General features: G+C 34.7%; 2 protein-coding genes across 5 annotated transcripts; one reads left to right on the top strand and one right to left on the bottom strand.

Annotated features, from left to right (window-relative positions):
• The first annotated feature begins 2,656 nt into the window (after positions 1-2,656).
• Positions 2,657-4,821, top strand: LOC140986491 (large ribosomal subunit protein eL14y-like). Its single transcript, XM_073454760.1, has 5 exons — positions 2,657-2,785; positions 2,922-3,023; positions 3,838-3,967; positions 4,048-4,160; positions 4,576-4,821. Exons 1-5 carry the CDS (start codon positions 2,783-2,785, stop codon positions 4,630-4,632), a joined length of 405 nt encoding a protein of 134 aa, XP_073310861.1. The 5' UTR covers positions 2,657-2,782; the 3' UTR covers positions 4,633-4,821.
• Positions 4,822-5,558: 737 nt separating this feature from the next.
• Positions 5,559-12,041, bottom strand: LOC140985745 (casein kinase 1-like protein 10). 4 transcript variants are annotated; one of them, XM_073453649.1, is made up of 15 exons: positions 11,580-12,039; positions 11,339-11,467; positions 11,174-11,214; positions 10,506-10,575; positions 9,859-10,007; positions 9,674-9,769; positions 9,326-9,396; positions 8,310-8,371; positions 8,141-8,204; positions 7,947-8,031; positions 7,330-7,456; positions 7,140-7,213; positions 6,998-7,055; positions 6,358-6,491; positions 5,559-6,140 (listed from the first exon to the last, which is right to left on the bottom strand). In XM_073453649.1, the coding sequence occupies exons 2-15, from the start codon at positions 11,412-11,414 to the stop codon at positions 5,874-5,876; spliced, it is 1,374 nt and encodes a 457-aa protein (XP_073309750.1). In that variant the 5' UTR covers positions 11,415-11,467; positions 11,580-12,039; the 3' UTR covers positions 5,559-5,873. The 4 variants fall into 4 exon arrangements, 3 of the variants coding, with proteins under 3 accessions (XP_073309750.1, XP_073309751.1, XP_073309754.1); XM_073453650.1 differs by having other exon boundaries at positions 11,700-12,039; XR_012176833.1 differs by lacking the exon at positions 5,559-6,140 and adding an exon at positions 6,619-6,826 and having other exon boundaries at positions 6,372-6,491; positions 11,339-12,041.
• Positions 12,042-12,670: the final 629 nt, after the last annotated feature.

The following is a 12,670-nucleotide window of genomic DNA, read 5'->3' as shown; positions in this document are numbered from 1 at the left end:
ATACTATTATCCGCGGCGCGCCTACGCACGCCGTTGATATTCATATCATTACCGTCATTAATTAGCGATGGTTTAAGATTTCGTCACTAAAATTAGAGACGGTTTTAAAATTCCGTCGCTAATTGACGACGATTTTTTAAACAACCAGTCGCTAAATTGCGACGATTTTTTAAAAAGACCGTCGCTAATTAGAGACGGTTTATAAAAAACCGTCGCTAATTAGCGACAGCTTTAATATAACTGTCGCTAATTTTAGCAACGGTTTAGACAAAATCCGTCGCTAATGTTTTTATTAAAATAAAAAAATTACTTTTATAATTTAATAAATCTAAAAAAACGTAAACTGTAATAACAATATTCATCTTAAGTAACACTTAAAAATTTACAAAAAATTGAAACAAAAAAACGTACCTTAAATCGAAACTAAAATCGCCTTAGAGAGAAAAATTTTAAGTTTTATGAAGTGGTGTGGAAGGAAATGGTTCGAGACTGTGGATATTTAAAGACAATTTGCGACAATTTTTGTTTTACCGTCGCTTTTAGCAACGGTTTTGTATTAAACCGTCGTTATTAGCGACGGTTCTTAAATCGTCGCTAATAGCGACGGATTAATACTGTCGCTATTAGCGACGGTTATCTGTTTAACTGTCGCTAATTTTAATTTTACGACGGTGTTATTTAATCGTCGCTAAATTTAGCGACGATTGAACCAAAACCGTCGCTAATATAGCGACGGGTTGCAAAACACTGTCGCTAATATAAATGTTGCGACGGTTTTCAAACATTCTTCGTTAAATATTCACAGCATGCCATTAATAATAATATTGACGGTGTGCGATTAATGTACGCCGTTATTGTCTAGACACGATTTTTTTTATTTTTTACTATTAACAGCGCACATAAACATGCGCGCTGTCGTTTATATAATTTTTTAACAGCACACATAAATGCACGCCGCGGATATTACTATCTGCAACGTGCTTTTAATGCACGCCGTTAATACTGTCAAGTGCAATAATATTAACAGCGCACATATGGGTGCACGCCGTTAAAAGTAATATTCGCAGCGTGCTTTTAATATACGCTGTGGATGACGTGTTGCGGAAATTCATTTTTCTTGTAGTGATAACTCGATGAAAGGTAAACCTAAAAATTATTTAATTACAAACATGTTTAAAACGATATAGACGGAGCAATGAAGTTGGAAAAGGTAAACAACATGTGGATTCTACTGTATGCAAAATATGTAAAACGCATGTCCAATCACTATATATTTGGATAAAAGCCAATGGAAAGACAATTAAGCTGATCCAAGTTTGGGTTCTAAAATTACTAATCCCGTCTTGACCCGAATAGGTATGGGTACCAAAATGTTTATTCATTTGTGATTGTAGGACACCAAAATTGAACCAGCTAAGAAGTCAGTCTGGTACTGGACAGTGGATGTTCAAGACAATGACTAGAGAAGCTGAATTGCTAGATTAAATGACTCAGTTTACTGGACCTAAGATCACATTTGGAGATCTTTCTCAAGACAGAACCGTGAGTAAGGGTAATCTTATCCATTTAACCTTACCCACGATAACATTATCATTGAAGATATATTACTTGTAGAAAATCTCAAATATAACTTAATTAGTATAAGTCAATTATGTGACCATGATTAATCAGTTGAATGTCAAAACCCCACCAAAAACCCACCTTGGGATGCGAGAAAGTCGGGTGATCGTTGTTGGAAGAAAGAACGAAGAAGAAAAGAGAAGAACGAAGGAGAAAAAAAATCAAAAACTTCCTTGCAAGCTTCCCTAGATTTGGCCGATTCCTCTCTTCTCTTCTTCTATTTACGTGAATTGTGTGTGTGTGTTTCGGTGTGTGTAGGTGTGTGTTTAGGTGTTTAGGTGTGTGTAAGACTCTTTTAAAAAGAATTTAAAAAGGTTTCCTAAACATTTAATTAATGGATTTAATTAAGCCTAGCTTTTTAAATAATTAATTAGGCCTATTAAGATTAATAAAATTATTAGGCCTCAAATTAAAAGATTTAAAAATATCTATTTACAAAAAAAAATCCTTTATAAAATACATACAATCCACTGCTCTCACTAATTAATTTAAATTTGACCTTAAAAAACACAGTAATTCTTAAAATATTTAAAATAAATATATTCTTAAGTAAAAATAAAAATTTAGCTTTTAAATTTTAACACCTTAATCGTCTTCGGTCCTCCTTTCCGGCCAACAACCGATATTCGTCTGAAAATATTTAAATCATAAAATCAAACAAAATTACACAATTAATCGTGTATTCACTCAAAATATATCATTCATGCATCTCAAAATCATTTAATTAAAATATTTTAGTAATTTAATAATTTTCATACATGCGATCTATGTGAACTAATTTTCAGACGTTACAAAATACTAGCGACAAAGCACACAAGATGCATATAGTAGAATAAATGGTTTCACTATACAGGATGAAGCAGTTCTACATATAAGTGCAAAGAGAGAAATTTTGTGATATTTGTAAAATAATCATTAATTGATTCTGAAAGCTAAAGCCCATACACGTAAACCCGGCATTTGGACAGATACGTGTTAAAAAGTTTTTAACAAATGAAGCCCAAAACTCTACCGGTATTAAAGGCCCAAAGCCCAGATTTTTGTAAAACAATCCAGGTGGCGAAGAAAAGCTCCATCAAAAACCCTAATTTTGCTATTCCTTCTCCCTCCAAATCTCCGCCACTCCTCTCACTCGCTAACGCTCGCACAGAGATCGCCTAAAATGGTGAGTTCCTGAAATGATCATCTTCTCTACATTATTTTTTTTCCTTGAAAATATGTGCTTTTGTGTTTATGTTGATCACTGTGGATTTGAATGCATAATGCGTGACTTCGGATATATTTTTGCTGATTCCATGTAGCCGTTCAAAAGATACGTGGAGATTGGAAGAGTAGCACTCGTGAATTACGGGAAGGAATATGGCAGGCTTGTCGTCATTGTTGACGTCATCGACCAGAACCGAGTATGTAGTGTTTATTTTTTGCATGCCTCTATAGTTCATATTTTTGTTCTGAATCCGTTTTTTTTTTTTTGGGGGGGAAGGAGGCGAGTTAATGTTATGTTATATTTAGAGGATTTTTAAATAAAAAAATTACAAAAATTTTGGTGTAGCTTAAATCCCATTCTGATGTAATATATTCTTGCCGTTGAATTTGCATTAAATTTTTAGTGGATGTTTCTTCCTGTTGGAGCTTACTTTGAGCTGGTAGCTTATTAAGCACGAGTGACATTGGGATCGTGAATTCAATTTCTTTCTATGCTTCTTGTTATTTGCTTGGGATTTCAGCTCATTTGATCAATTTATTAGGCTTAGCTACACTCGACTGGTTTCTTTCTCCTACAATCTAGATTATTAGTGTGTTTTAAGGACAACTTAGGCAAGTTTGTTTGTGCTTCCTTAGTCAATTGGTATAGTGCAAATGATTAGTGCTTGTTCATCAATCATATGACGAATTAGGATTATCTTGTAATGAATCTTTTTGCAATCTTTTTACAATTTTTATGGTTCTATATCAAGGTCATCGATGTTGGGAAGAATACTTGTGTTGAACTATTTTTGCTTTTGATTTGTCAATAATAACTGCACCAGCCTTTTAAGTTATATTTATTATTGCAATTGTGGGGTTGCCATACTGGCCACTGGGGGGATACAGAAAGAGCCTGGATACATCGGGATTATTCTGGACACTGCTTTTATTAATGTAACTTCTGAGAATCTGAATGGATTGAAAGTTCGGTGTCTTCCCTACCATTTAAGTTATTTTGTTCAATGACAGGCGCTTGTGGATTCCCCTGATACGGTAAGAAGCCAAATGAATTTCAAGAGGTTATCTCTCACTGATATTAAGATTGACATCAAAAGAGTTCCTAAGAAGAAGACCCTTATTGCTGCAATGGAAGCTGCTGGTGAGCGTTTGAACTAGAAAACCCTACAATATTTTGCTTGCATTTAATGGTGACATTTAAACTTTTGGCTCTTCTGACAGATGTGAAGGGGAAATGGGAAAATAGTTCCTGGGGGAGAAAGTTGATAGTACAAAAGAGAAGGGCATCCTTGAACGATTTTGAGAGATTCAAATTAATGTTGGCCAAAATCAAGGTATGTACTATCATCATATAGTAACGCACCTACATATATTATGTTAGTTTTCAAAGTATACAAATGGATTGATTTTTTGACTTTTTAAAGATACTTATTCTAGAAGAATTGGAAAGGGAATCCATATGTTTACCCAGCCGTTGGTGGTCGCAATTTGGGTGTTAAGCTGTGTAAATTTTTATGTACTTAGTCATGTTCATGAGAGCTGTGTTATTTGATATGTGGGCCAATGGCTCACGCGATATTAATTTTTCTTGGGGGAAGGTCCCTCAAGGTGGCTTGCTACCTGGGCCTTCGCGTGTCGGGCGTGGCTTTGCACTACTGCCTGTGCCTGGCACCCCCCACTTGGTAGAAAAAGAAAAAAAGCCATGTAAGCTGCTTTAGTTTCTAACTGTATGCTTCTGTGGAACTGCAGAGAGCTGGAGTAGTAAGGCAAGAGCTTGCAAAGCTTAAAAAAGAGATTGCGGCTTAATTTCTGGTTTTTACAATTTTATCTTATGGTTTTCGAAATTGTGTTAGTTTTTCATTCCAGTTTTTACTTGTTCTACGTTCTGCTTGGATGGAAAATAGTCAAAATCCACATAATACTCAATCCAATGTGTCAATGCTCAGTTGGTTTTTTATGCACGTTTCAGTTCAAAATGAATATTTCCATTCAGCAGTTACTTTGTTTTTGATATAAATTTATTTGGACAGTTTGGTTCCATGCAAGTTTTTATTAACCCCATTGATTTTGTAACAAGCTTGGCTTACCACTCACCCCGATGTTTTGGTTTTCCAACCGACAGTACCAACTAGGGGTCATCAAATTTTTTTATTAACCGTCCGAACCGTCCGAATCGGGTTGTATCGCACCGTTTTTCATAATATTTTATAAAAACCACGATTAAAAATAGTATTCATAAATCGCAATGCATACGGGTTCGGTTTTTTTTTACCAAGAACCGCATCGTTTAAACTTATTGTCATAATATTTGGTTTAGAATCACAATAATTTGTAAACATATTCAAATAAATTAGAATATATGTTCAATTATTTTTCATAAAAAAACCGTAAACCGACCGTAACCGCATAAAACTGCTAAAAATCGTAAAACTAAATCTTCATGTAAAATCGCAATTATTTTTTCAAAATACTAACCGATCACATGACAATTTGGTTTGAATTTTTTTAAAAAAACTACAAAATCTCACCATCATCACCACTAAAACCAACTATAAACCCAAAGGTTTAGATTCGAACATTGCATTATTAGGGATCGGATTATTGGAGAACCTCTATTTTCGTACCAACTTTAACGCTGGCTGGTTGGTTGGTATAATTAAAAAACTTTGCGATGTGATGTTTGTTAAACCTCTCAAGTCAAGTAAGTCTTAAGTGTTATAGACTTGCAGCACTACTGTAAACCAACAAATCTTTTTGAAATTTAAGAATAAGCATATGATTTAAAATCATCACATTAAAATATGATTAAGGTATGCATGACACATGTTAAATCTAATGTGATCTTGTAAAACAAGACCTGATGTGCATAGAACTCTCGACAATTTCTCGAAAGAGCAGCGACTCGTGTTGAGCTACTACCTAATAGTGGTGGTGTCCGACTGCATCAGACATTTACCATCTAACACAGTAAGATATCACCGGAGATATAATTTAAATAGATCGAGCTTTGTCTGCTCCAACATTAGCATTTCCAATTCCAATTTATGTTACTTCCTTATTGAGAGGAAATCAAAACTACGAAGAGGGTCATCACGAGAGCCTTTAGTAATAGCAACACGAGAAAAAGATGATGGCTTTGGATCAATGCCGGGTTGAGTTCTTTGTGCGGTAGATATACGACCACTGCTCGAGACCAGTCTACCAGAGCGGCCATCAGTGACCTCACCAGAGGAGCTTGGCCTGCTGGTTGAAACGGCTGCTCTCTTTGTAGTGCTGCCATTTCGAGAAGTACGGCCTTTTTCTGAATCAGGTAGCTGCGATAAAATTAAGAACTTCAATCGAATCTCTTCTAAAGATTAAAAGAAACTTATTGAATCAGAGCAACTGTTAGTCTGTTACTTTGTCAAAGCACATGTGTCGTATGCTGATGATGCAGCTGGAGTGATATGAGAATCAAGAATTCAAATGCAGGAAAACCAAATGAGGACGATCAAATGAAAATATCTTTATGGAGAAGAGAGGAATAAATACCACGTCTTTGGACGAAGGCATATCATCTGATGTCCTGTGTCTTAAATGATCTCCATGCCGAGCAAGACCTGAAGAATTCCTTCTAGAGAAGGCTTCAACCGCGCCTGAAAATTTATCTCGAAGATCTTGCCCCACTAGACAACACAACCAAATAAGAAGCGAAATTATAACATATCCACTAGTAGATTTACAGAGTATATATTTTAGTGAAAAAATGAACGTGTTAAACTCAAAAATTGCAAACAGAAAAAACATTCATACATGATATCTCTCAGTATTCAGCTCTTAAAACCATAAGTAGTTGCTCCAAACGCTTTTAATTTCTGACCAGTACACGTCAATGCCCGAAACTAACCACGTTCTGACACTTTTTAAAATGACCGCAGTTTTCGAGATGTGAGAGGTGACAATCCAAATCAACAACAATAGTTCTCATTAATCACAGAGCAATTAGTTTGCAATGTTTTGCCTGCAGTTATCAATACTGTGTGATTCAAATTGTTGATTCCGGATTCAGGTTTACTGTTCATCGTTCATACACTTAACAAGATAGGTTCTAAACATTCATAGATTTGCAAATTATGCACCCATTGGAATTTCTATTCACAAATCAGTTTAACACAGATATCCAAGAGATTACCAGATGTTCTTCCTGGTCTTTCACCAGAAGTTCCAGCCACCGCATTGCCAGTAGGATTCTGAAAGTAAAGGCAACAATTACTACATTCATATCATCAAGTATAAAAAGAGGATGGAAAAGAGAATAAAATGCATATGTATACTCTTGATCTGGAACTGGCTCCAATCTGAGGATACTTCAATATGGTCCAATCAAATACATAATCAAATTGGTAACCTGCAAAAGCATTGCAACACATCCACACTTCACTACAAGATACTCGAGCAGATACTTGAAATATTTATGACAGGAAGAAAATCTACAGAGACAGATAGAGTTTAGGTAATCATCACCTTCACGAATAAACAAGTCCCTAAAAAGCCTCTTCAAATAAGAATAATCAGGCTTGTCCTCAAATCTTAAAGAACGGCAGTAGTGGAAATATGATATGAATTCTGATGGATATGATTTGCACAGCAACTGCAACACACCATATGATATGACCTTTTGGGACTCATAAATCACAAGTATGTATACGACTGAACAAGTCCAGTCAACCCAGGATGATATAAGCACCCAGCATAAAAGTAAATAATATAGTTGAATAATCCACAATACCATAATAAGGTGTAAACACTGAAACAATTAATCCTTTTGCTTTGTTTGAATGAATGCAATGCAAAAGAAGGTTTCATACAAAAAAGGTTCCATTTGTCTTCAAACAATTTCAAGACAAGCAACCTTGACTCTTACATCGAGCACTAACAGCAGCCAAGGAATCAAGAGAACGAAAACACTTTGCAGATGTTGGTTGCAAGACAGGCATACCAAGCGAACAAAAAGGGGCACTTAGTGGTTGCTTTGGGTTAAATCATTAATTTACTTTTTGAGCTCACCACAGAGAAGATAAATTTCAAACATGGACACAGAACCACAGCCCACATTAATTATGCAAGCATTTGGTATATACCTCTATAGGAGTTAACATCTTTTTCTCACTGATCTTGTCATATTTTTGTTTTTTGGTGCCAGCTTTAAGTCCCTGCCAGGGAAGGCTGAAACATAAAAAAACAATATCAGTATGGAAGTAAAGTTACAAAGACAATCAGATCCAAACAAGGTAGAACATTTCCGACCAATAAGTCATCCACAAGTTCAACTCACCTTCCTCTCAGAAAATACATAAGTACATAACCAAGAGATTCCAAATCGTCTCTTCTGCTTTGTTCTGCCAGCATTAGCGAACCACGATGAGATGGAAGCAATTAAACCAAAAGAATTCTAAGGAACTTAATGATAAGGAACAATTCTTGTTAAAATCACCATTACTCACCAACTCCAAGGTGTGTATTGACACTAGCGTAGCGAGCGGTACCCGTGAGATTCTTATTTTCCCTAAAAGTAAAATGTTAAGAAGTTCAATCAGTCTGCATATAAAAAAACCAACCGGTCACAAATTCTCCGTATATGTTAAAAGTTAAAAATCTATTCAGGGATTAACAAAAATTTATCTTCCAGCAAGCATTGTCAATACTGCTAGCCTAGGACGTGGAAATCAACCCACCAAAGGATTTGCATAATTATACTACTTGCCAAATTTATGTTAAAGCAGTCTGTTACTCCTAACAAATTAGGCCATGACAAGCGGAAAAATAATTAAAAATACTCATCATCCCTTTAGCAAATTTTGCTTTTACTGACATATTTTAGCGTGATTAGAAATAACCATCAAACTTCCTCTCTTCTCTTCTAATTGTTCAGGTCCGGATAAGGGAATGAAGAAGTGGGTTACAGATCCTTCTGTGCCCAAGAGCTGACAACGGTAAGTGTACTCTACTGCATTAATCTGTAACTAGGGGGGAAAGATAAATGATCAAATAATGAAACATAGACATTAGACCAAAAAAGGGCATAAATAAATACGATTACTCAGCCATTGATTGTAGCAATTAAGATGTTATATTGCGTAATTTTAATGGGCTTAAAAAATCATATTTATTATTTAATCATAACTGTCAATACCATACTTATTATTTAATCTTAGCTGTTGCCTCCTGTCGGTATTGATAACGTCGTGGAGTTAAATCATTCATCAGTCATGATGGAAGAGTTAGATTAAAAATCATGCATGTGTCAAATTAGAAATCACAAAGGTAATCTTGTTTAACAGCATAGATCAAGATCACACTTTATCCCAAACTATTGTTGTGCACTATTGGTTTTAAGACAATAATTGATTTCCGGCATCGGTACTAACTTCCAACCATCATAGTCAGTCTAGGCATCCTTTTGAGACAAGTATGAGCAAATACTAAATGACTTTGGCGTTAAAAAAATATAGGAATGTACCTGTAGGGTATGTGCTTATGAGTCTGGAGATCCCTATATTTTTTGGCAAGACCATAGTCAATGACATAAACCTGCAATATAGACCGTTAGAGCATCAAAACAATTACATGTAGCAAATATCCTTTATAAATCCAGGAAAATCTACCCTCAATGCAGCCAAGAGCAGCGCATCCACTAATTACTCAAATGGTATAATAAAATTAAAAGATTTATCATAAATAAATTAGCACGAGATTATGACAGTCTCTACAAAGGCCCTTTATTATAATTGAAGTCAAAACGGTACATATATAATGCTAAGATCATCCAAACAAATATATGAGACATAAGAATGACAGAAACAGACACCTGATTTGCTTTGCGTCCCAAGCCCATCAAAAAGTTGTCCGGCTTTATATCACGATGAAGAAATCCTTTAGAATGCATATATTCAACTCTGTTGATCTGAAATAAGATGCACCTTTACTTATTAAAACTAAATTAAAATCCACAACCATAGTGTACAGAAAACACTTAAAATTCAAACTACTTACCAATTGATCCGCAAGCATTAAAACTGTTTTCAAGGACAACTTCCTGTTACAATAGTTGAATAGATCTTCCAGACTCGGTCCTAGAAGGTCTATGACCATGACATTATATTCAGCCTCAACCCCAAACCATTTCAGGTTAGGAATACCGGCTGCATGAAAAACAGAACCCAATTGAATTAGATCAAACATCAACTTAAGTTAATCTGTCTCGTATTTCGGAATAAATTTCCATTAGACAGTAACATTTTTACTAATTTTTACACCTGCTTGCAGCTAACAATATATTTATATAAAACTCAAAAAAGGAGATCAGAAATAGTAAATATTTCAATCTTAAAGAACACAGAAAAGTTTGAATTAACACCATCTAGAGAAAACAGCACCCCTGATCATCCCAGGAAGGCTTCCAGGAGGAACATAAGAGGAAAAACACAAATTCAGAAGAGGAATGAGATTAATGCATCATTTCCTCCATGCACATATGTAGGTATATAAGCATGCCAAACTTTATTTGACAACTAGCTTATTACTGACCTTAGCAAGAGCTTACGAGAATAAAATGATAAACAATTAGGTGGTCAATCAGAATGAACTGTTTGATCTATCAAAAAATGCAGAGAGAGAGAGAGAGAGAGAGAGCAACTTACTTCCTCCTTGTAGAAGCATATAAATTTTTGACTCATAATGAAGTTGAGGGTGCTTGGTCTTCACAGATTCCTGACAATTGTGATAATAACAAATAAACTTATTATGATAATCAATTAATTATAAGTTTCTGTTTATCATACAGAAAAGAGGTTCTATCTACTGCAGAGCAGGAAAAAAAAGCTGTGTTCTTTCCGCATGCAATGTTGTGATCCAGCAGAGTAATTTTCCCATGTCCATAGAACTTAGTAGAAAACTACTGTTCCTAACAAGATGCAGCGTTCCAACGACATGTATATACATTTTAATGCGAATTAATTAAAAAATAAAAACTATTGATCTTTTAACTAAACTTCTTGGGGGTGACGGGGAAGAATTAATTTTGAAATTGCATCACTCATTAACTGATAGTTTTTTTTTCATTCAAACTTCTGAAGTTACTAAGTTTATTAACGATAGAAAATTCAGGAGTGAAGGAAGCTAGATTACAAACATAATTCCAATCATCCAATCGTTAATGAAACAAAAGCACTGCAGAGGGCAGAATAAGGATTTCAACAAATACTATGATAACCCTCGAAAGATGAATTCGCTTTCGCCCCAGTCCCAAACAATGTAGAATACACTAGAAACAAAGAAGGAACAATAAAATTGCAACCAACAAGCATACCAACTTGATGCCTACTTCTTCTCCAGTTTGTATGTTCACCCCTACAGCAATAAACATAATAGATTTGCTATTTAATACAAGAAGAAAAAAAAACAATCTTTTCAACAAAACATGACATAATTACGGTTAACTAATAACAACTCATCAGTAATAATAAAATAATACCCAAGTACAGTTCACCAAATGAACCGCTCCCAATTTTCCTGCCAAGCTTAAACTTTCCACCCACGACATGATCCATGGCAACCAATTCGATTCAATAATGACTTCGTAAACTCCAAATTATCCAAAATCCTACAAAGTTGAATCCTCCAATTTCAGCCTTAATTCGGATTACGAACAAAAAATCAAACTAACGACCGATAAATGACTACATAAACTCCGATAAATGACTACATAAACTCACACAACCGCAAGAAATCCTAGATAACGAAAAAAATCACTCCCGGCTGCAGATCCAATACATCAAGCAACAAACAGAGATCCTTTTTTATTATTGAACTGCATTCACGAAAACAACACAAACCCTGGAACAAAACCCTAATTTTTCACGACCCCTTGGACAATTCCCATGCGTGAAATCCAAACAAGATCGATCAAGAATGAATCGATGCAGGGTATATAGGTGGGTATGCGTCGAATTTTTTTTATATACAATTGATTAATCAAGAAATGATTATTAGCAAACAAAATGGAAGACAATCGAGCGAAGATTCAGGGTTGTAATGAAAAAGAAGATACAGGTGGAGATAATGGGTGATAATTGAGGAGATAAATCAATGAATTTGTTGAAGGAAATCGGGAAAGGATGAAGATTGCTAGTTGATAATAATGGGATTGTGTGTGGTGGGAATTGGAAAAGGAAAGCAGCTGCTTCTCTCTTAGTTTCGCAAGGAAAGTTTACCTTTTATCATATTAATTACTAGTTACACTAAAATAAAATTTGAAAAATTATTGAGAGATTAAATTGATATTTGAATTGTTGAAATAAAATAAAAGCGTGTGTTGAAATTAAAAACAAAAAACAAAAATGTAATATTAATATCGTATAAGGATAAAATTGGAAAAAAAAGTTGGTGTCATCTCTAGATAGTTATTATCGTGTCCTCACATTTAATATAATAGTATAGATTATATAATATATTTATTAAATAAATAAATGTTTTGGTATAAATTATTCTAATCAATGAATTTATCTGTCTATATACTTATATTGTGTATTAAATAAACATATTTTTATTTTTTTTAATCAATTTTTAAAAATAATAATAATAACAAGAAGAGAGAACTTGCAACTACCATTGCAGCCAATACTTCTAAATACGGTTTAGTTCGAATGTTGTAATAAGTGAATGATATGCGATCGACGAGAAGAATGTGCAAGTACCGTTGATGTGCCTTTAGATGAACCGAACGAAGGATGCACTATCATTTATCTGCCTGAATCCCTCTCTAAACGAATCAAGCTAATCGCGAGCTATTTGAAACTCGGTTCGG

This window comes from Primulina huaijiensis, chromosome 10 (genome assembly GCF_012295235.1).
Source record: "Primulina huaijiensis isolate GDHJ02 chromosome 10, ASM1229523v2, whole genome shotgun sequence".
In the NCBI taxonomy this organism is placed as follows: Eukaryota; Viridiplantae; Streptophyta; class Magnoliopsida; order Lamiales; family Gesneriaceae; genus Primulina; species Primulina huaijiensis.
The sequence above is the reverse complement of the archived record's forward strand: the minus strand, read 5'-3'. Positions and strand labels throughout refer to the sequence as shown.

Coding starts and splice junctions, on each gene's coding strand:
- LOC140986491 (XM_073454760.1), top strand. Junction 3,968..4,047: donor TGCTGCAATGGAAGCTGCTG/GTGAGCGTTTGA, acceptor CTCTTCTGACAG/ATGTGAAGGGGAAATGGGAA. Junction 4,161..4,575: donor TAATGTTGGCCAAAATCAAG/GTATGTACTATC, acceptor GTGGAACTGCAG/AGAGCTGGAGTAGTAAGGCA.
- LOC140985745 (XM_073453649.1), bottom strand. CDS start 11,414: ATGGATCATGTCGTGGGTGGAAAGTTTAAGCTTGGCAGGAAAATTGGG. Junction 10,008..10,505: donor TATGCTTCTACAAGGAGGAA/GTAAGTTGCTCT, acceptor TTTTTCATGCAG/CCGGTATTCCTAACCTGAAA. Junction 8,205..8,309: donor CAATACACACCTTGGAGTTG/GTGAGTAATGGT, acceptor TAATGCTGGCAG/AACAAAGCAGAAGAGACGAT.